This window comes from Motacilla alba, chromosome 1A (genome assembly GCF_015832195.1).
Source record: "Motacilla alba alba isolate MOTALB_02 chromosome 1A, Motacilla_alba_V1.0_pri, whole genome shotgun sequence".
Taxonomy (NCBI): domain Eukaryota; kingdom Metazoa; phylum Chordata; class Aves; order Passeriformes; family Motacillidae; genus Motacilla; species Motacilla alba.
This window is the reverse complement of record NC_052031.1, coordinates 15,717,101-15,739,938: the sequence shown is the minus strand read 5'-3', so window position 1 is coordinate 15,739,938 and position 22,838 is coordinate 15,717,101. Positions and strand designations below refer to the sequence as shown.

General features: G+C 36.0%; 1 protein-coding gene across 3 annotated transcripts in view; it reads left to right on the top strand.

Annotated features, from left to right (window-relative positions):
• The window catches only part of CERK (ceramide kinase), a 42,169-nt gene that overhangs the window by 1,786 nt on the left and 17,545 nt on the right, over positions 1–22,838 (top strand). For all 3 annotated transcript variants that reach the window (XM_038154039.1, XM_038154040.1, XM_038154041.1), the window contains 5 exons: positions 7,377–7,490; positions 8,687–8,809; positions 10,768–10,893; positions 11,409–11,472; positions 15,555–15,700. In XM_038154039.1, the coding sequence (XP_038009967.1) occupies positions 7,377–7,490; positions 8,687–8,809; positions 10,768–10,893; positions 11,409–11,472; positions 15,555–15,700 (573 nt within the window). The remainder of the gene's footprint in view (positions 1–7,376; positions 7,491–8,686; positions 8,810–10,767; positions 10,894–11,408; positions 11,473–15,554; positions 15,701–22,838) is intronic.

Here is a 22,838-nt window from a genome sequence, read left to right as displayed (position 1 = left end):
AACCCTTCTTATTCATAATATAAAAATAGAGTTTGTTATCCTCCCCTTGCTGTTGTGCAAGTAGCTTGACAAAATCTAGTGTTTATCAACAATACTGGTGAAAAAAGTAATCCAAAATTCCTGAACTTTTCTCAGTTAAAAGAACTGTAGACTTTAAGGACAAATTGATTCTTTTATTCTGCTGAACTTAAACCATTGTTGTGAAAAATGGGCTGTATACTTTTCAAAATTATATAAAACTAGTCTAGATAAAGGTACCCGGATCTTAAATTTAAAATAGAAAGTTTCAAGGCCTTTGGGGATAATTGCTCCCACTAGGCAGCATATCTCTTACTTTGGAGATAATTTGGTTGAATTGTGTAAAATCCTTCTAAAAATGCCTTTGCAAAGTCACTAGGAGACTGATGTGTTGCCTAGAGCAAGTTCAAGGGGAGTGCCATTCTCCTGTCTGATGAATTCCTTTAGACCAAGCACGAGTGCCATAGATTCACACTAGCTCTCTCATGAGCACTCTAAAGTTTACAGCTGCTTGCAGTTGTGAATTTTTACTACTTTGTAAGTTGTAAGTTTTCTTGACTTGCTCCTGGTAGACCAAACGGTGTATGCACCTGCCCTGAAACATGTCCTGAATGTCAGAATTCTGGGAGTGGTGTAAAGAGAGTGGGACACAGTAAATTAGAGTTAATTATGAGTTATAGAGGAGGCAGTTTCTGGAGTAGTATCCAGGTGGAGATGCTGTAAGAGGCAAGTGTGGTTAGAGTGCAGCCACTCTCTTGTAGCACAGCTATTCACAGTATTTTGGGAAACATCATGTGAAATCACAAGAGAAAAGAGAAGAAAAAGAAATGCCTGAGTGTTCTGGAGGCACAGGTTTATGTAGGGCTCAATACAATAGATAATGTACCTTCTCTTCTTAACACACTCATTAATTCATGTATTCCCTGCACTTGAGCTTTAATTTCATCACAGTTTTGTATTATTGCTGCCCTGTTGTATCCAAGCTCTTTTTAAGACCTGTGATGATTCATTCTGTTCTCTACAATTATTTTGGAAATATGAGCAGCATACATGACAATATATAAATAAACTTAATAATATGGAAGGTGGTTAGTTAGAAGCATATAATTTCAGAAGAGTTGCTTGACCAAGATTGGTATCTTTCTACCATTTAGCCTTTGACTACATGACTACATTCTGTCTAAATACAGACTAAATTATGGAGTATAAAAGTGCTATATTTCTTGTTTAGTAAGTAGCTATTACAGTGAACCAGTTGTCTTTTAAACTGTAAAAACTCAGGCTGCTTATTTTCAGAGCATTTATTACTGTTTTGAATTTAGGTATATAAATAAAAATTGTTTGATGTATGTTTTTTTGAGATTCTCAGACTTTGACATGTACAGAACTAGAGCTATAGCTAGGTGTATTGTAGAAGTGTGAAAATGTTTACCTTTCCCTGTAGCATCCAAACTCAGGAACAGATAGGAAACAACACAGACTTTTTCCTGTTGTCCAGGAACATACAGTTTTAGAGAGTATGGGGAGATTCTTCTGTTTTCTCATCTCTGTACAGTGATACTTATATACATACATACATATATATATATATATATATATATATATATATATATATGTATGTATGTATGTATTTAAATCCTATTCTGTCAAAAGGCAGAAGAAGTATTAATTCAGGAGAATTCTTTTTAATGCTGTTATTTGGAAGATACCAGCAACAACAAAAACATCAAATATTTGTTCAAGTCATGGTGTATTTTTAAATTCTGAAATACAATTTCCTGCTGTTAGACTTTGTTTAACAGCATCATAGTTTCAAGTTCTCTCTTCAGCGTAATCAGGTTCCTGTTTCATGTTCTTTGATGGTTAGATATGTTTGAACTTACATGGAGAGCTTTTACCTGTAAATTTTCATGTGTTTCTCTGTTACTTTCAGCCATCTTTCAGCATCTTTTTTTCCTAGGGATGCCTTCATCTTAAATTTTTCTGATGGACATTTTTTTTAACCTTGTTACATTTTTCCATGAGATTCAGTCCTTAATTATAAATAGCGTATGCAAAGCTGGTCAGCTAAATTGTTGTATTATTTCCCTCATGTTGATGGCACAGTCAGGTTTTTCTCAAGAAACACGTAATAAAACTTTTTGTACCAAATTCATAGCAGAGTATATATTGTACGTATATACTTAGAGGTATTTCAGTAGCATTGGCTAAGCTTTTATTGTGCCTGTTACTAAAAGCATTACAAATGCATAATGAGATTCTCCTGACATTTTTCTAGGATTTTCTTTTTTTTCCTAAAGCACAAACATGAAGGGGATGACCAAACTAGACCCTCAGCTCTGTGCATTCACTTACAGTGTGTGCTTTCTTTTAGCCTTTGTATTTCAGAATTCTCTTCCATGTGTCCTTTCCAACACAACCACCTAAGGAAGCCTCAGTATTAGTGTTCACAACACTGCTGTCCTTTTGTAGATTCTAAAGAAAGCTCAGTTTTATAAACAGGGTACTTAGCAGAGGTACTTAGCAGAGGGTGGGCCAGCTTGGCAACGAGGTCTGTCCCGCACAGGGTGCTTGCAGAGGGTTGGCACATCCTTGGTCAAGGTCATTTGTATCAGTCATTCCCATGTGGCAGTGGGCGTGTGCAGAAATGTGAACCATGTTTCTCTATAGGCAGTGCCTCAGCTACATTACACAGGTAGGATGTGGAGGGCACTTGCTGTAGCAGGCATTGCCTCTTTGAAATGTGTTGTTTTCTGGAAGATACATTACTCAAATAGAGATGCACACTCCATTAATTCATCCCCCCCCCCCCCCCCCCCTTAAGGTGAATAAGTGCATCTTACTCCCTGCTTTATCATTGAAATATTCATAGTTGAACAGGAAAGATTTTATTTGGAAATGCAGAAGAAACAGTGGGAAGACATTCAATAGTATGATTTAAATATTCAAGTTGACCCAAGTTCAAATTGCTGTGCTTTGATTTAGATTCATGTGATGTGAGGTAGCTGTGTGATCATAGTAGAAACTGGTCTGTTGGTTTACAAAGTACTTGAAGATTTACTTTAAAATAAAAGAAGGAAATTTCCTTATACGTGGCTGTACATGGTGAAATCATGGTCTTTGGATGTTTGTGACTCCTCCACAGGATTTAAATCAATTGTGATACCTTTTTTTTCTTCCCCCTCCTTTAGGATGTGAATTGTCAGTAATTATGCTCTATATCCTACCTTCTCTTACTCTAGTGTTTATTAAGCTCAGCTTTCTATAGTGCATGATTGGTATAATACTGTGTACCTTCTGATAGAAAGTATTCCTGTGCTCTTGCTTTTAGGTGAAGGCAAATCTTGAACCTGAAAGCTTGATCCTTCATGTGGGTTCTAACAGCAAGTTAGTTTTCAAAGTGACTGAAAATACACTTTTTCTTTAAACCTGTATCCCAGCTTTTTACTTGTTGATATTTTTAAGTCATTGAGAATATGCTAATAGTTTAAATTAATTCTAAATGCTACTGCATCCGTGGGCCTCAGCTGAATTTTAAGAATAAACCAAATGCTGTGATCAGCAATGTTTTTGTGCTTGTGCATGGGTCTAGGTTGCCTTGAGCTAACACATTTGTGAAGGGGAAGTTTGGTGTGTAGGATACATAGCTGGCAGTGATGAATGAACAAGTCTTGACTGGAGTTCTGAATGAGTGCTCATAAACTCAGGAAGTGTTCTGTGGGAGTGGCAGACAGCAATGACACACCAAAAATCTTTCCTTAACGCAGAAAAACACACTTCCCAACTGCTGGCTTCATTTTGCGCAAAGAAAGCCCACTGTGAGTGTGCTTACCTTGGTTTTGTTTCTGTGGGGTTTTTTTCCCCTCTCCTGCTTGCTTAATGTGGGAAAAGCAGTGTGCGTCTAATCCAGTGTTCTGCTGATTTATCAGTTTGCTTTTAGGAAGAATGGTAAGATTAAGAGCACTGTGACCTAGAATGAGTAATGACTGGCACAGCCAGAGTGCTGAGAAGACTGTCACCTGTTTACTGTGTATTTTGTTTGGCTTTTTAACTTTTTACTCTTTTTTTTTTGCCATCCCTTTTGATCCACCTTCTCTGGATGGTCAGCTCTTCGTCTCTAATATGCTAACCATTGACCATGGTGAAAATTTTGTCTAGGACCTGTTGTGTGCTACTTGGTTGAATAGATTGGACTGAGCCCAGTTCTTCATTTGATAATGTCTGAGCCCGTACTTCAACCTTTTTTCATTCATGTTGATCTTGTAGTACTGGTGTAAGCAACTTTTTTTGTGTGTGTGTTTGTTTTGTTAATGTGGCAACAAGGTTTTCCATGTTTTGGGAGAAACACATAAAGGTGAAGGCCTCTATGCGATGTCTGTGAAATAAATGTCTCATGCTACTTGATAATAGGGTAAATGTCAGAAAAGTAGGTGTGGGAAAGGACTATAATTAGTGAAGCTGTTTAATATGTGAAGCTTCAAGAGAGGCTGGGTTAGTACTGCTTTTTATGGGGCAAGTTTTGGTGACTAGGTGGCAGATGAGGGTGTTGTGTTCATAGGAACAGGACTGTTGTGCTCGTACTGAAGGTCTCTGTTCACATTGAAAGCTTCCTCCTTCTGGGGAAAAGGGAGAGGGGTGGGACTAAGTAGATGGTTTGCAATGTGATGAGATGGTATTCTGTGTAGCACTAAGCCAAACAGTGATAGAGATATTTGGACTGATAGAAATTCTTGAGTTCTATTCAAGCACATGAGAATTTGTTGTTATAAGCAGTAGGGAATGTTCTGAATAACACATGTTATTTGAGACAGCTCTGCATCTTTCTGGCCATCTGCAATTACTGGGTTCAGTAGTGTGTGATTTTTGACTGCCTTAAGATTGGAGTGTGCTGTCAGGACAGTGGAGTTGCCTGATGCTTTTATGGTGCTATGTAGTACTGAGGGATATAATCAGCAGAGCTGGTATTCCCAGATCAGAAACTCTACAGACTTTCACCAAAGCCAAAGATTTACAGATGGAAAGTGGGGTCTGTTCTTCACTTTTGGTCCTTTGGTTTTTCCCCCTCCCGTTTTTCAGGAATCTATTTTTCAGATTTGTAACTCTGGTGCCATAAGATTAAAAAAATACACATATAAACCCAAAATATTTACTTTTTGGTTTTTTTTTTTTTTTGCCATGAGTATGAAGAGAGTTGCTGGAAAATCAAAACAGTCATACAACTGTCAGAGGGGGAACGCAGAATTAGGAGAGCTTATAAGTAGTTTCAAGGTTAATAGAAGCTGTGTAATATGTGCTGAAGTATATACTCCAAAGAAATGCTTTCAGTGATACAGATTTGGAAGTACTTTAAAATCAATTAGCTATCTGTTCAGTCGGACAGCTTTATTATAAAAAAAAAGCATAATAAGACAGTTACTTCAGTTGGTGCTCCCAGCATACATGCATAGGTATGCACTATGTACAACTATTACCAAAAATGTTATTTAGAGCACTGTCATTTAAATTTTGATCTAAATGTAGTTTCTAAGTTTTATAGCATATCTTTGAGGAGTAACAAAACAAATTACCATTTAAGTGCAATCTTCATATGCAACAAGCTTTTTTTCATATTTTGACATATGGATCAGTGGCAGAGCCAGTAGAAAATTAAGTACAAGCAGTTTTGGAAAAGAAAGATTAAAGAATGTACTTCCTTTCCTTTATTGTTCCATCTCTGTTCTGTATTTTTTTCCTTGGATAAATGTATAGGTTAATCATATTGGGATCCCTTAGCAGACCTTGTGTCTGTTAGGAAGACCAAATAACTGTTACTGACCAGTACCAGATATTGTCTTACATGTGTGTATGTACAGTAAGTACATACAATATCATACATCTCTGCTCTTGGATCTTTATAACAACATTATGGGACTACTGCACTTCCCTGTTGTGCCTTGAGTATAGTAAATATAATTATTATAAGCTGTGAAATTTGTTTTTAAGTTGATACTTTCAGATACAGCCAGATGCCTTAATTACCTCAGAGTAAAGTTTGAAGGCTACATTTCTTTTGAATCATGCTAAAAAATTCAGGGAAGATCAAATTACTAAATGAGTGTAAATCACGTCAAATACCAAAACCCCGTGAGTGAGTAGTCCATTGTCAATACCTGTGATGATATCCAAAGACTCTTTTGACTAAACCAATTAAATATGATGGGAAAAAATAATAAAAGTGAATTAGTGGCAAATGAATTACAGTAATCACTGTGAAGAGGTCAGGGAAAATTTTCATTCATTTTACATTCCTCACCACTACCATTGTATTGCTGAAAAATAGTGAGGAAAATGAAATGTAGAATAAACCCCAGTAACAGTGGTGTTACTGTCTGTATTTTATGTGTCAAATATCTTTGTATATGTGAGAGAAGCAAGTATACTATAATTCTTACTATATAAAAGATAATATAAATTATTAAATATAAATTATTATAAAAGATTATTTACATAAGACTATATTATTGTTATAATATTAATCTTTTATACAGGTGTATGCATACAGAGGGTACTTGCTTGTACATAAATACAAAGCACGCATTTTAAGTTTCACTTTTTTGAGATGAAGTAACAACAGAGCAGTGTTGAAAGCAGTAATGAAAATGTGACAAAAGTCTTCAGGAGGACAGGAGTTAAGAAGTCTGATATAATTTTTAGGAACCGTAGGAGAAAAGAGAATGAGGTTGGAGGAAATTATTTCATAGTCTGAGAACAAGAGGCCTTTAAACTGAAAAACAGTAGTTTTGAAGTTGATACAAGGAAAATATTTCACAGTACATAAATGTAACATCTAGAATTCTCCTCTTAAGAGATACTAAACTTTAAAAGCTTAGTGAGATTTAAAAGCTTAAGAATTCATATGAATGCCCTTCTTTCATAAGCCGGATACTTACTTGAGAATAACAAATAGGCTTTGTAGTCTGTGCACTAGATTTAGTTGCCCATTCTTTGAAATAGCTTGTGCTATTCACTGTCAAGTATCTGGACTAGGCCTCATAGAAGGGGCAGTTCAATTACTCTGAAATTAGTGTTGCTGGATTTTGGTTTCATGCAAAAATATTTTTATACATGAAATACCTTATTTTCTGAGAAGTCATAGGCATTTAAAATACTGTTTTGGGTAATTGGTAGGTAGTCATGGATTATGTGCTTTGACTAAAGACAAAAGAAAATTGAAAATATTCAGAAAAATTCTAGTTATGCTCTTGGTTGTGCTTATTGAGCAACTGCTTTAATCATATGTCTGTATCATATTAGGTATAGAAATAATCATTCAGGTGATGTTTGAAGATTCTAACATGTAAGATCTTGTGTTCATACAGAAAACTGTTTTGTACCAATCTCTGAGATCATTGCTGTAGAAGAAACTGAGTTTAACAAGAAACAACGTAACATTGGCAGATGGCAAAAAATGGCAAAGCTGCATGCTTTTACAGGTAAGGCAAGTAAGTCTCTGCATGCTTGTGCTTGTTATTCTGTGAAGGTAGTTTAAGGCAGACTCAAAAGGAATTGTCGAAGTTGTGGTTTTTTATTATGTGTTTAAAAAAATTCCACGTCCAAAAAACAAGAAAAAAACAAACCAAACAAAAACAACAAGAACAAAAAACCCACCAAAAGAGACACCCCCCCCCCCAAAAATTTTTTTAAAAACCCCCACCAAAATCTCAAACTGAAATTAACCCAAGCAAAAGTCCCACAAAAAACAAACAAAAGAACCCCCACCAAAAATCTATTGGTTTATATTTCCACCCTTGTGTGGAAAATAAAACTCTTCCTTGAAGATCACATGCTGTGTTTAGTTATTTTTAATGAAGTTCAAACTAATGTCTTGAATGTTCACCCTAGTGGTTTTTTGCTGCTGAATGACTCTGCTGCAGGACAGCTGCGTTTTCCTCCTTGACTAGAAAATCGAGAGAGGGTGAAAGAATAAGTCCTAAATGTGCTTAAATTACTCCTAACCATGAGGATGTATGCATGAAAGTTACTTTGTATTATTGACTACATTCTTAAAACAAAGAGCCAGAAATATGTGTCTGGTTTAGGAAAAGAGTGATGACTTCTGTGCTAAAAAGACGTCATGCCAGACTTCTATGCTGTACTTTCCTCACCTTTAGTCCTCCAGTAAGAGTGGTTTAAGATACTGTATATGAAGTGTAAGTATAAGGTCTTAATCCATAAGAAAACAACAAATTTTTATCTCAAATTTCAGCTTCGTAGAATGAAATTCACCCTGTTGGTTACATGAGAGTTGATGTCAGTGTGGCTTATCTTCTTAAGCTTGGGGCTTTTTATATAGATATTGCAGACTTTAATACAGATAATATGTAACCTCAGTGAACTTCTGAACTAGTATGTCTATAATAAATTGATGAGACATGACTTCCTTCAAAAGAAGTCTTTGTTTAGGTGTCTGCTTGTTAGTGAGTGTTTTCATGTATGTTTTCATTTGGACTCTCTACAAATGTGCTGGTCGTACTCTGAATGCTTCTGTCATTTGTAGAAGTGTGTAGTGGAGATTAATTACAGGTCAGTATTTTGGAGATCTTTCTGAAATGCATTTTTCGTTTCACAGAACCATCTCATTATGTTTTGGGGTTTTTTTTGTTTGCTGTTTTTTTTTAAATTTAAATAGTGCATTATGTGAAGAAAGCCCGAAATCACCGCTGGCGGTGCAGCGATGCGACGTTCTGGTGTGCTGATGAGCACTTATGTAATCAGTGGACACAGGCGCTGAAGGAATTACTTGAAATGCAGAGTAAGTTTGTATAAACTATGAACATTTGCACCATCATTTTGAGGCTTGTACATCAATCAGTGTTGTTTTGATATATCTGCTTTTTGAACTCTTAAGAGCAACTTATGCTCAAAAATTGAGGGAGCCAAGAGTTGAAGTGTTTCCTTATCACTACTTCATCTTACATATTCACTAACTTGTACTCTGTGCTTTAATCAGTCAGGACTGTTTGTGTCATATGATTTTGCCCAGATATGAATTATTTTCACAAAATAAAGACACACTGGAAGCTTAGCAGAGGCTTTAAATGACTGTAGCTTTAGAAGAAGTAATGGGCAGATGTAAGCTCAGGGATTTAAGGTACTGTGGAGATTTGAGATCAAGGACTGTAGCAGTTGGAAGATTCATTGGTGTGTTTCCCCTTTCCAGACTCTATCATCAACAAAATGTGTCTTATGTAGTAAGAGTTCCCATTAATCATTTCTGAGACTCTTGGACATCTACTTCATGGGAGGTTAGAAGTAATTTTGAAGGAGTTATTCCTGAAAGAGATAGCTTGACAGATGTCAGGAAGCAGCAGGAGCAGAGAAACTCTGACAGAAAGGACGTTAAGGGTGATCATAGCAGAGGCAGTGCCTTGCTGACCAGGGTCCCACTGTACCTGAGCAGGATGGGCAGAGCAGGGATGGGGAAAGATACAGGTCCAATTTACAGCCCAGGTGACATATAGTAATTGGATCCACCCAGGGAGGCTGGAGCAGAACAGCTGGAGCTGGAAACAGGACTAGGGATGAGCTCCCTACAATGTAGGTCTGAGATGCAGTGCTGGAGAAGGGATTGGATACAAGTATACCTACAGTGGGACTTGAGCAAATACTTAAGGCTTACAGAATAAAAATGAGTATTTTAGAAAAACTGTTCTGAATGGGCAATGGAAGCCTTATTAATGGCTTTTTTTTGTATACATTACACAAGGTAGATCTGTCTTTTTCAAGAAATGGGGTTTGTGTACCCATTCAGTACACCTGTGAAAAATGTGGCCTGAGCAGTCAATTCATTTGAATGCACTTGTTCATTTTATTGGTAACAAATTCCTTCAGGAAAGGCAATATGTTCTTAGATGGACAGAAGAGTGCTTTGAGTGTACTGCAGATTTAAACCACACAGTCTATTTAGCTTGGATGGATTTGTTGTAAAAGTGTGCTGATGTAATAACCTGATTTTTTTCCTTTTAAACTAATAATCTAGAATGCCATTTTGGGAAGTATGTTTATGTTTTTGTCTGCTCCATAGAAAAGGAGATCTTCTAGGTGCAGCAAGCATTACTGTTTTGTATGTCTGTTAATACAGAGGTGTAATAATTGTTTTAATTGACATTACTAGTGTAAATCCATAACTGTTTGGACAAATTTGAGATAGTAATATCAAAGGTGTTTTTGGAGGGGGGAAGGGGTAACACTTTAGGGCAACTGACTGTAGGACAAGCACTTACTGTGCAGCATGTAGTTTTGTGAGGCATTCTTAGTGTGACTTGATCACAGAAAGGAAATGGATTTTAACCATGTTGTTAAAGAAAGAAGTTTAAATAAATTCATGTTAAAGTATTTTTATGTGTGCTTCACTTACAAGTGGCTTTGCTGTTGCTGCCCTTTTCATCTTCTATGCCCCTAATACTCATGTAATTAGAGTAACTTGTGTAGTGGGAAGGTACTGCAAGAATGACAAGTAAGAATGTGAGATAGGGACTCAAATAAATTATTCTGAATTTCATGTGTTTTCTTATTAACAATTTGTTCAATTCTGTTGGTACCACTATAATAAAGAGAGCAGATGAAGCAGTCTTTTATAGCTCTTTGTTAAAGAGTTACAAGTCTATTATGCTGTGTTTGCTTTGATGTTAATAGGTTTGGGTTTGTATGGCTTGATGAATTTTCTGGTTTGTGTACAAAAGCAGTGCACTATGGTTTTCCTTACTGCAGAGTCTAGACCAAAGCAGCTGCTTGTGTATATTAATCCCTATGGAGGAAAAAGACAAGGCAAGAGGATTTATGAACAGAAAGTTGCTCCACTCTTCAGTCTGGCTTCTATATCCACTGATGTTGTTAGTGAGTAATGAGTACTTTAATTTCTTGATAAGCACAGTATGAACTCTTTAAACAATCCTGAGTAGCTGAAGTTCTTTCTGTTAGTTACCTTTTCTCACTAAGGAAATGAAATAAAACGGTAGAGAATGTTTTCTAAATAAAGCATAGGTAGCCAGATAAATGGCAACCTTCTGTCAGCTTCCTGCTTACTAAAATAAGACTTCTTGTGCTCCTGAGCTATTTGAGCTCTAAATAAAAGATGCTGCCTTTCTTCTCTTTTTCAGTTTCACTGTTAAAACGAATAGATCATTTGCACAATTTTTACTGAAATATTTTTTCCATATGTACTAAGTATGTCTCCTTTAATTCTTTCCCTGGCAAAAATCTTTTGAGACACGTCTTATGGACAGGCTATTTTATAGTCACATTGGGAATAGAATCATGGTTATTAATGAATTTATTTTTATAGTTCTATATTATATGTAGTTTTAGAGTAGTTTTTGATAATAAATTGTAATGCGTTTATTTCTTCACAGTAACTGAACATGCTAACCATGCTAAGGACAACTTATTTGAAGTTAATATTTATAAATATGATGGGTAAGTAACTTTACTTGTCTTTCCTTATTTTTTAGTCAGTAATTATGTAATTGGTCTGTTCCTATCTCTAATTTAAAAGGGTAGCCTTCATTACTAATACATCTATTGCAACAGCTGAAAGTCCTGAGGCATGTTCCTTTTTGTAGGAGATCCACATTTAGGAGTATAAAAAGAAAAGTAAACGGTTTCAGTAAACTTGTTCAACACAAGCATAGTATAACAATGTTTGCATGAAATTTGTGTTCAAAAGTTGAATGTTAAATTTATTCTGCTCAGTTGAGCATTCTGTTATAGCTCAAAAGCTACCCAGAAATGTTTTGTGGTCTTGACATACATGAGTTCAGAACACTGCACCAGTAGCATTCAGCCTGTGTGTAAAAACATGGACTGTTAAAAGTATTTCAGGTGGTTCCTCTTGCTGTATATGACTGTTCGATAGTGGCTACATCGTGGCTACATTTATTTGCATTTCTTCTTAAAAGAAGACCTGACTGAATGGTGATCTTACATTCCATTATTAAGTCTGCTGTAGAAGCAGGATATTTTAATAAAAATGCTAGTAATTTCAGTTTCCAGTTCATGACATGAAACAAGTTACAAGTCTGAAAAAACATGAAAAGGTATGCAGATAAGCTCTCATAACTCTACAGTATTTTAGAATTGTATTTTGTGCCTGTTGACAAGTACATTTAAACTGCTGAGTTGCAAAAAGAAAACACATGGAGTCTTTTCAGAGTACTTTTGCTGTGGTACTTTGCTATATACATTGTGTGTGTTGAGTAAGGGCATGATGTTGGGAAATGAGTTCCCAGACTTCACCTTCTTTAAAATGACTTGCCTTCAAATAAACAGTTTTGTTTACGCTGTGATTTTTCTTAATTTTTCAGAAGTTAAACATTGATCCTAGAAAAACCTAGTTAGTTGTTATTTTTCCTTTTCATTTGATCTGTGATTTGACATAAGTGTACTGATGGTTGGTGAAATTTCAATACAGAGCGGAAAAGGAGGCAAATGAGCCCATGTCTAATCCTAGCAAATTGTTTCTTACAGCAAGTGGCAGTGGCCAATTGTGGTAGTATCTGAAGTGTTTATGGCAGATTCAAAGTCTCATATCGTAGAATTTTTTTCTTTTGGTGGTTTTTATTTTTGTTTGTTTTGGTTTGGGGTTTTTTTGTGGTTTTTTATTTTGGTTTGTTTTGTCTCTCTGATATTCCCAGATGAGCAATAGGCCAGAGAACTGCATCTTTTTAGACTCTTAGGATTCTTCTATTCCTGGGCTGAGCCTGAGTGTCAGTTTGCCTGGGATCTGCAGCCTGACTTTCCAAGCCTAACTTTTGTCCATCATGTACAACTCTTTTTCTGTGGTCAACAGTGATGTTAGGAAGGACTTCTTGAATTAAAACTACTTTTTAAATAACAGATTAAGTGGTTATCTTGAAAATTCAATAAATGCTTGAACCACATAAATGTGTGTTTCTTCAGGTTTGACTTTCCTCACATAGAGTAAAAGGTTCTTTGGATTCTGCATCTAATTGATGTTCAGCTGTCCCTGTAGACTGATTCTGATGTGTGGCTTTCCTTTCATTCAGTGATGAATTTTGTCATTTCATCTCCAGATTCCCAATTTGGCAAAGCCATACATGGAATTCTGCAAGTAGATACAGGATTCTTAATGATAATTGCTTTACTTCTTTTTAAATGTTTTACTTTAGACAGCTGATGTAAATATCTTACATGTGTTTCCTGTTTGTTCTTCCTATTTCACCTTATAGGAATAAGGCATTCCTATTTTGCCTTACAGGAATTTCTTACAGTGAAATGTAGTCACCTAATAGCTCAGTGATGAAACAGCTTTTCTTTATGCACAGTTTTTTGAAGTACTCATTTGGTTACAGCATAGCAGGGTTTTGTGCATCACTGTGCAGAACAATTAGAACATGCTGTAGTACCATGCGGGTAATAGCCATGTTTGGAAGCAGTGACACATATCACTGTGGTTTCTTATGCATATGTCTGTTCCACAGGCCTTTGTAAAATTGTTTCTGGTTGGGTTTTTTTTTCCTACTTTTTGAGTTAATTCATAGAATGGCTGAGATTAGAAGGGACCGTAGTTGTTCAGAAACTCAATTTACTTGTGGGTTAGCTTCTGAAGTCCTCTAGCAGATGTTGTTTGCTATTGTCATCTATGTAAAAAGTGAAATGCTCTCCCTCTAGTAAAATAAAGCCAACAGGTGACAATCACTCTAAGATGCTTCTTTCAGACGTTCTTCACCAGGGGCCTTCTCATGTGCAGTATATGTCTGACTTGTACATTGGCCTTCTGATATTTGCTGTGAATTTGGTTGTGCTGTTATTGCATATGTGAAATTTTTATCATATTTACCTTTGCTAGGTATAGACATTTATATAACTGTCCCCTCTGAGTCTGGATATAGTGTTTGTTAGAGATGATCAAAGGGCTGGAGCACCTCTCCTATGAAGACAGGTTGGGAGCGCTGAGCTTGTTCAGCCTGAAGAAGGGAATGCTCCAGGGAGACTTCAGAGCACGTTTCAATACCTCAAGGGGACTTAAAAGGAGGCTGGAGAGGGACATTTTACAAGGGCATTTAAGAATAGGACAAGAGGGAATAGTTTTAAACTGAGTAAGGGAAGGTTTAGATTAGGTTTAAGGAAGAAACTCCTTGCTGTGAGAGTGGAGAGGCACTGGAATAGACTGCCCAGAGAAGTCATGGATTCCTCATCCCTGAAAGTGTTAAAGGCCAGGCTGGATGGAGCTTTGAGCGAACTGCTGCTGAGACAACACTGACCTTGAACTGACATGGAAATTTTTGTTTCTCTAGCCCATTTTTTTGAGTCTGCAGAGAAAGATAGGACTAAAATTCAGGAATAGTGTAGTTAAACTATTGGAAGAGAAAAAAAAAATTAGAAAAATTGGAAACAAATAACCTTTTATTCCTTCTCTCTCAGTCTCCTAGGTCTTAACTTAAAGTTGGAGAGTTCACGTTTTTAAGACTGTACTCACTATTCATGGAAAAAAATGACTGTTTTTTTCAAGCTTTCCTTCTGCTGAAAATGCAATAATAACTAAATTTAAGTAACCTATACTTAAAAGTTAGATTAATTTGTCTTGTGAAATAAGTGCTCATTCTGCAATATCTGTTGCTGATGATGTGAAAGAGTATTAGTTGATGAGTTGGAAATTATTGCTTTAGTACAGTACACATTCCTAGACTTGTGTGCTAGGAACTACATATGTAACTCTGGATTTCTGTGTTCCTTTAAAGTGTATTTGAATTAGTTTGTTTAGTTAAAGACTGTTTATGCTTGCTGAGTGCATTTGGTTGTTGTTCATAAAATGTATACTGCTGTAAAAGAGTCTTTTAACTTCATAGTATTCGCTTGGCTGTGGACTCTCTGCTTTAACATAGTCAGGATCTGTGCAGCTGCTTTACCAGCTCTGACATGAATTAAATTTGTGAAACAAAGTTTTGCATCTGGTAACATTTAGAACTATGTCTCATTATGAATGGTTATGTAGATATAAATGACTTCTGTCAATTGGATTGGATCTGATCATGTTCAAAAGAAGATGCAGGCATGCATTTATCTGGATTTTGGCTTTTATCTACTGTATATTCCTATTAAATAGTGTAAAATACACTCCTGCCTGAAGTGGCAAATGTTAACATTTCTCTTTTTAGTCAAGGTACCCTATTTCCATTTTGTGTACTTCAAAAGCTGTATGTACTGTCTCGTTCAGTGTTTTATTTGTATAGTGAATTTCCACCAATATTTGTTTGTCTGCACACAGTAGTAGAGCATAAAGATTTTTGCAGGTTGCATTCCAGCATTTTTTCCTAATGTTACAGATATGTCTAGGTACATTTGCAGTTTTGTAGCTTGAACTTTTTCTCCTGCTTTTTGTTAATTGCCTAGTTGATAGTGGGCTACTATATCCTGTACAAATGAAGAAAGATAATAGAACAACTGTTTTTGGTGTGCCCAGTGCATGCCCTAAGTAGAACACTTGCCGTGTTGTTTATTGACTGTTAGTGTGCATTCTAATTTGTGTTTCCTGGCAGTGTTGTTTGTGTTGGTGGGGACGGCATGTTCAGTGAAGTGATGCATGGTCTCATTGGAAGAATGCAGAAGGACTCTGGCATAGACCAAAATAATCCCAAAGCATCGTTAGTCCAGTGCAATATAAGGATTGGCATAATTCCTGCTGGTAAGAAAGGGCTAACTTTCAGTTTAATTTATTCATTCATTCTTGAAATTTTTTCCTTATTCATAACTTGATGAATTTAGGCCTAAGTAAGATCTGAGCAATGATATTCTATCAAGACACCTAATTAAAGCTGTTTGTATCCATATAACATTTTTGATCACATGCAGGTTTTTTTTAGGAAGAATATTTTGTAAAGGAAATCAAATCTTAATGTATAACTTCAGAATTTAATAACTTTTTTTGTGTGTGTCTTACTGTGTGCTAATATGAGATAAGATGTTGACAGTAATACCCTTCTAAACACATTGAGTGGAATTTACTAAACAGAAATTTACCTGATAAATATTTTTCCAGTTCCAAATCCACTAATTTATTTAGAATTATAATGAGAACTTTCTGCTGGTTTGGCAAACTCCAAACAAATGCTGAGATTCCTGGACTCTGTTTTCTTCCATTTGTTCTCGCAACAAGTACAGGGCATCTACAACTGAGGAACAGTTCTCCTTTTGCAGACCAAGTTGCAGATTCTGCCCCTTGTTAGAGCTGCTACACATACACAGTTGTCAATTTCAGCCACTTTTTCAGGCAGTCCCGGCTGCTGTCATTTGAGAGAACTCATTCTTCAAACTGAGGTCTTTCTTGATATGATTGTTATTTTTATTGACCATAAAGGCATTCTTTGAATCAGTCTTACTGTTTTCAATCTGGTGTCCCAGCTGTTACCTCATCCTGCCCATTTGGTCCCCAAAGATTTCTTCAAAAGCAGATTAACAAATTTGCTTTCTCTTACAGGACTGAATTAACTGTTGTAACTCTTTAATAGAATCAGTAATTTTGAGGTCTCTGTGGGAATACAGGGAGACAGTCCAGCATCCTTTCTATGCTGTTCACTTTTCTGGTCTGATGCTTGAGCTTTGAATTAAAGAACTGGGCATGAAATAAATATTGTGAGCTTCTGGCTAGAATTAAAATAAAGGCTTCTGAGAAAATTTAGTTCAGGTTGTAAAACTATTCCAAGTGAATTACAACATTTGTACTCTCAAGCTATGGGTGACTAATTTTATATTCCTTTCATCTTTGTGAAAAATGTATCCAGACCCAAACATTCAGAATTGTTACTTGAAAGAAGCTTAACCTTTTCTACTTGCAGTATAATAAATGTTTGGTATCTAAAAGTTACAATGTGAATATCCCCTTATGATTTTTCACCCTCCTATTATATTTAAGTATATTCTGATTTTATTTGTTAAAGCTTTGTATTAAAGTCAGTATGTATAATGAACTTCTCAAGAACAGAACTCAAAGTGTTCTTCTTCTCATCCTTTTTCTTACCTGGGCAAATTTCTTTAACTAAAGGTTTTTTGCTTACATGACTGATTTCAGAAGATTTTGCCTATTGATGATATGTGGCCATAAGAAGATAAAATTGAAAAACCAGAACCTCAATATTAAGAGCTATTTCTTTGTCCTCAGGAAAGATTAACCTTGCTTTTTCAACATTATCTTAATGCATTTTTTCATTGGGTGCTTTTGCTACCGAAAAAGTATGAGCTTCATTGACATTTTAATTTTGTTAGTATGTATCAAGTCACTTCTCTTACATATTTTAATGTTTTGGTTTTGTCCACTGTATCCTTTTGCTATTTGAATGTACACTGTATGTTCTATTCCTAGAACTGACATGAGGTACATGAGCCTTGTAATCAGTGCTATAGTTCAAATATTTTCTCCAAGTCATTATTCAAATCCCTCAAAAAGTTTTTATAATGATGTGTAAGGAAGCTGGCCTTAAAGTTCTATTAATTAAGTGTTTGGAAATAGAGAAGCTAATATATATCTTTATCTGTTTGTCTATTGTATTGTATTTGATCCATTACTGTGTATATGGGAAAGTGCTTATTTATTGAAAAAGGTAGTCAAGTCACTGAACAAATCTTGATACATCTAGTCATTACAGTGTAATGTAATGACTAGATGTGTCATAACATTACCTTCAATTGAGTATGAAATAGCATAACCCTCCCTCAGGTCAGCAAGATTTGGGGTTTTGTTCTGGTTTGTATTTTTCCAACCATGGTGAAGCTGTTCTGTATTAATTTCTGGCCATGTCTTGACCAGATAATCTGGCTCTGTCACAAATGCAAAAAGTCTGTTTCAAAAATAAATGAATTTCTTAAGACCTTTTTTTTTTTTTTTAACTAAACCAATAGTCCTGAAATATAAGTCAAAAATAATAATGAAATACTAATCATACATCTAATAAAACTTCATCCATTGTGCTCTGCTTGTTTATAACCAATCCTTTTTAAAATATCCTAGGAACTCATTAATAGATATTGAAAACAAAGACTACCCATAGTTTAGAGATGAAGATCTAAAGCTCTGTGTGTCTTCTGATACATAGAGATGGTTTACTCAGTGATGACAGGAGCCTGGGGTAAGGTGACAGTGGATCAGTGTTTTCACCTTTTTTATCACTTATTTCCTGATATCATTGTGCTAAGAGAAACGTGGCAGGTTGTGGTTTGTGGTTGTGATTAAACAGTTTCTGTATTCCAACAAAACTAAATTCGGCAGATAGTCTTTGCTCAGAGACTGACAATTTAATTGTACAAAGGTTCAAAATTACAAATGAAAGAGATTTAATGCATAAACACTCATCTAAATGACTGGGTTTCAGTGATAAGCTTTATTTCATAGCAGAATTCCATTGTTCAGGCTCTTTTTTTTGAATGTTGAATACTATTTGTACATCATGATTCTTACTTTCTGGAGCAAGTCCCTGCTTGGCTTTTTTTTGCTGTTGTTGAACAGTTGTGTCAGTTTCCCAACAGCCTCTTTCCTTAGTCTATCTTTCTGTTGAAAAATATAATTTATTCTTGTGCATTATGGAACATTTCTATGAAATAACTTGTGGTTTTGTTGACCTGGATAAAAGACTTCTGCTCAAATGGTAGTTTTAACTTTTGAATTTCTCTTAGTTTCAGCCATTCTTCACATCTGCCAGTGGAAATTGACTGTCTGCTGTTGTAAATGGATTTGCTGTTAAGAGTACTTAGAGGCTGTAGTGTATCTCTGAAAACCTCTGTTTAGTTATTTTTTCCTGTAGGCCTTAAAAGCTAGCTATTTCTTACTAGCCTTAAAAGCACCTTCAGCCATGTGGTCTCACTGCATTCAGACTAGTAATGCGTCTCCATAGAACCTAAAAACAGAGAATGATTCCTGATACAGCTTGGACACTGAGGTTTCATCCGCATGTTTTAGTATTAAAATTGCACCCTTTGGAGTAAGCCAAAGTAATTTGCTGTTCTTATTACATAGAATAGAATGCTATTCTTGGCATAGAATAGGAGGACAAAGCTGTCAACTGCTGTTCTTTTTTAGTTTAAAAGAACTTACTAGATTAAATATTCTTAATGATCTTAGTGGATAGAAAAAAACAGACCCACTTCACTCTGTGTTGTTCTGCGTTTTACTGCATTCATTGCAAAAATCAAGTCTACAGATACAAAGTTAATAGCTATAGTGCTTTTAGGTTTCTAGTGTATCCGGATCACTGGGTTGTGGTGGTCAGCTCTGTACTGTTTAGGATTGAAGGATGCAGTATGATTATAATCAGAATGTTGATGTGGCACTGCAGAGGTTAAGAATGCCAAAGACAGCACAGGCTTCCTGTATGAATGTAATACAGGAAAAACATGGAGGATTCATTCACAAACTTAAGAAATAGATTCAAGTTGAGTTGTGAAGTGTGACTGGACTTATACCATTGTCATTTAGAGTGCAAAAATTGTCTTTAAAATGTGTTAAAGCATAGCAATAAAAGCTATCTTTCTTGTTTAATTACTCCAAGTGATATGTTCTCAGCCTTCTCAGCTACAAAGCTTGTAATATTTAATGATCTTTGCCATTTAGTTAGCATCTCATTTCAAAGTTCACTATATCCACTTTGAAATCTGAAGTGCATGTTTTATGCCCCTCCTTCAGTACTTTAAATCCATTAAACTTCTTGAAATGGCAGTCTTAGGGCTAAATACTGCATTTGATATAGTGGGCCTGCCATGGAGACAAGTAGGTCAGTATTGCTCCTGTGATGTTAATTTCATCTCTAAAATCTGCCGTTATTAGATTAAACCATTCTTGTTGTCTGGTGTTACTGAGCTTACGCTGAAGTAATGATCTACCAAAAAAATCCTACACCAAAGTCTTTCTGGACTGTTTCTCTTTGAGCCAGTCTGTTGTTCTGCAGATGTTAAACTTGACTTCTTGGTTTTTGTATGTGTAAAGGAAGATAGACAACACTTTGAGTAGGTGCATGGGTGTAAGCCCAGACCCTTCATCTCTCCCTGTAGCAGTAGCTTCTCCCCTTACTTTCGAATGTGCCAGCTCCTTCTCATTTTAGAAGCACTTCTCAGAAGAGTAGTTTTGTAGAATTTTTCAAAATATTAAATGCTGTTTGATCCAAAAACATGCAGTTACTCTATCATTAGGGCAGCTTACCTGACATTTCATGTGTATGATGACTGCATGGATTATGGATTCACAAAAACTGTGCACAAATATGAGACCCCCACTGAAGTTGCTATTCTGCCTTTTTTCATTACAAATACTGTTCTTATACTAATTTTTCTGAGGATTCTGTTGGTGCTGTGGGAGCATCTGCCTCTGTCAAGAGTATGTTACACAAAGCAATGCTCATGAGCTCCTGAAGTATTTCTATTTCTTTATTAAATTCACTGTTTTCCATAGGATCAGCATCTAGCTGACTTGCTTCTGTCACCTGCTTAGTTTTATTCTTCAGTTGTTTGTAATTTGTTTCATTTTCCATCAATAAAAGCACAAAAATAAATATTTGTACCCCACACCATGTGTGTGTTTTGGTTTAAGAAACCTTAGTAGTAAGTTAGTAGTCTAATCATGATTCAGATTATTAAGTCTAGCACTTTGACTGTCTGTTGTTAGTCCACCAATCAATGGCCATGAACTCTTCCATACAACCAGCAAATGATCTGCTTTTTGCTTAACCACTTTGGTAGTTCTGTTACCAGTTTAAACTTGTGGTGTCTGAGTGTACCTGTCTGCATGACTTGTCCACTCACAAATATCTAGCAATGTTCACATGCAAAGGGGAAATCTGGTGGTTTAGCTGTAGTTCATTCTGTGTGATGGAGTCCCACACTTTGCTTTCTTTAACATGGCTGTAGCAAAACTTCCTTGTGCAGAGTATGTGCTCATTCATACTTCAGTAAATATTTTGATTGTTCTTTCTTGTGATAGATTAATTAAAAGGAAGGATTTTGTTAATTTTTATATCATTAAATGTATTTATATAAAAGATTGCATTTTTCATACTTGTGGAGGAAAAGAACACAGAAGAACTTGCCTGTACAACAACCATGTGGCTGTGTGAGATCCCCTAATAAAAAACAGACTTTGGGAAAAATGAGTGATGTATGGGAAAGATTCAAAGTAATTATGCCTCCTTTATCAAAGACAAGATTTGAGCCTTCTACATATTTCAGGTTTTCAGTGAGTTCTTAATATCAAAGTACCTGGGATGAAAGCTTTCTTTAGCTGGGAGAATTCAGACACTCAGCATCTGCCTATGGTATGGTGGTGTGGTGCCACCATCGTTGAAATGTACTGGCCCTATGCAAGATGATTGTAGTGCTAGGAGTTGGAGGACAAGCAGAATAATCTGCAGCACTGGTGGTTGGTGGCATTTTAGATAAACAAATTCATATCCTTAAGGTAAGTTTCAGTTTGAAACTGACACTCAAAATTTCGTGTTTAAATTTGGTGTCTGCAAGTGAGATGTGCATCTAAACTTATAGTAGCCTGTTGATCTTCTGTAGCATCTGCTTGTCACATGCAGATTCTTGCTTCCCAAGGCCTTCCACTGAGGCCTGTGTGTGAGTACTTTGAGTCAAGCTGAAGCTGCCATCGGCTATTCCTGACAATGTGCCCTTGACCAGAGCAGAAGCTTTGGCATGTTGTCTGCAGTGTAACATGCACACATATAGCTGTGTGTGTCTTAACCTGAAACTTAATCATTGCTTTGCGTGCTGATTTTCTTCTCTAACAAACCAATGCAATAATTAGTTTCTATACTGAATGTGTTTCTGTCTTTTTTTAAAAGTGAATCAGGATCCAGTTAGCAAGCAGTCCAGCTACTTTCTTCACATTTGCATGTAGTTCTCTGCAAACCATAAAAACCTCTTTTATGTTCCTTCACTCAGGTTGTTGCCCTTAAAAATCCCCAAAGAAAATCTGCCAGAGTGTGTATATAATTTTTCTGTTGGTTTAGCCAGAGTGTACAATACCCACCACTTAACGTTAGTTAAGAGTCTTGCTCTATGGGAAGCTTCTTGCCCGAACTGAGTGCTCTGGCAGTCCTAAGATATTAATCATGGGATATTATTCAAGCTATATTTACATTCTAATCCTGTTTTTCATCTTAGACTTCTACTGATGAAATAACCCAGATTTTGGTGGGTTTGTGTGTCCAGCTGTTAAGAATGTTGTGTCAGCAGTTGTAGATTCCACATCTAGTGAAGATCCACCTAAAGATCTATAAGTCTTGTTTGGTTAAGTATTCAAAAGAATTCAAACCCTTAGTCATCATGAACATTTTTGTGACCTTTAAATAAGTACTGTTAGGTTCATGCTTGGTGTGGTGTTATGGCAAATTACATTCTCTTTTCATGGGTGTGGAATGCCCTAGTAGTTACATCCATGTAAATAGGTCACTGGTTTTGTTGCTCCATACTACCAGCTCCAAGAGGAAAAAAACCAACATTATTTTACTGTTGGTATGTCTCCCATTTTAGAATCTCAGAATTAATTTCAGACTTCAGTTTTAATTTTAGCCCTTCCTTACTAGTTAATGAATAGAAGTGTAATTGCCAAACAGATGAATCAACTTTTAATTGAATATAGAAGATCATAGGTAGATGGGCCTCTGGTGTTGAAAAGTAGCTTGCATGAATTCCCCTCTTCTCCTCCCATCTGTAGTGTAAAACCACTTGCAAGCTCTGTTTGCATCAAGACAAATGTAATTGAGGTAATTGTAGGAGCAGAATGCACACAGATGTGGAAGAAATGAGAAATGTTGGATTAAGTGTTAAGCTTGTACATT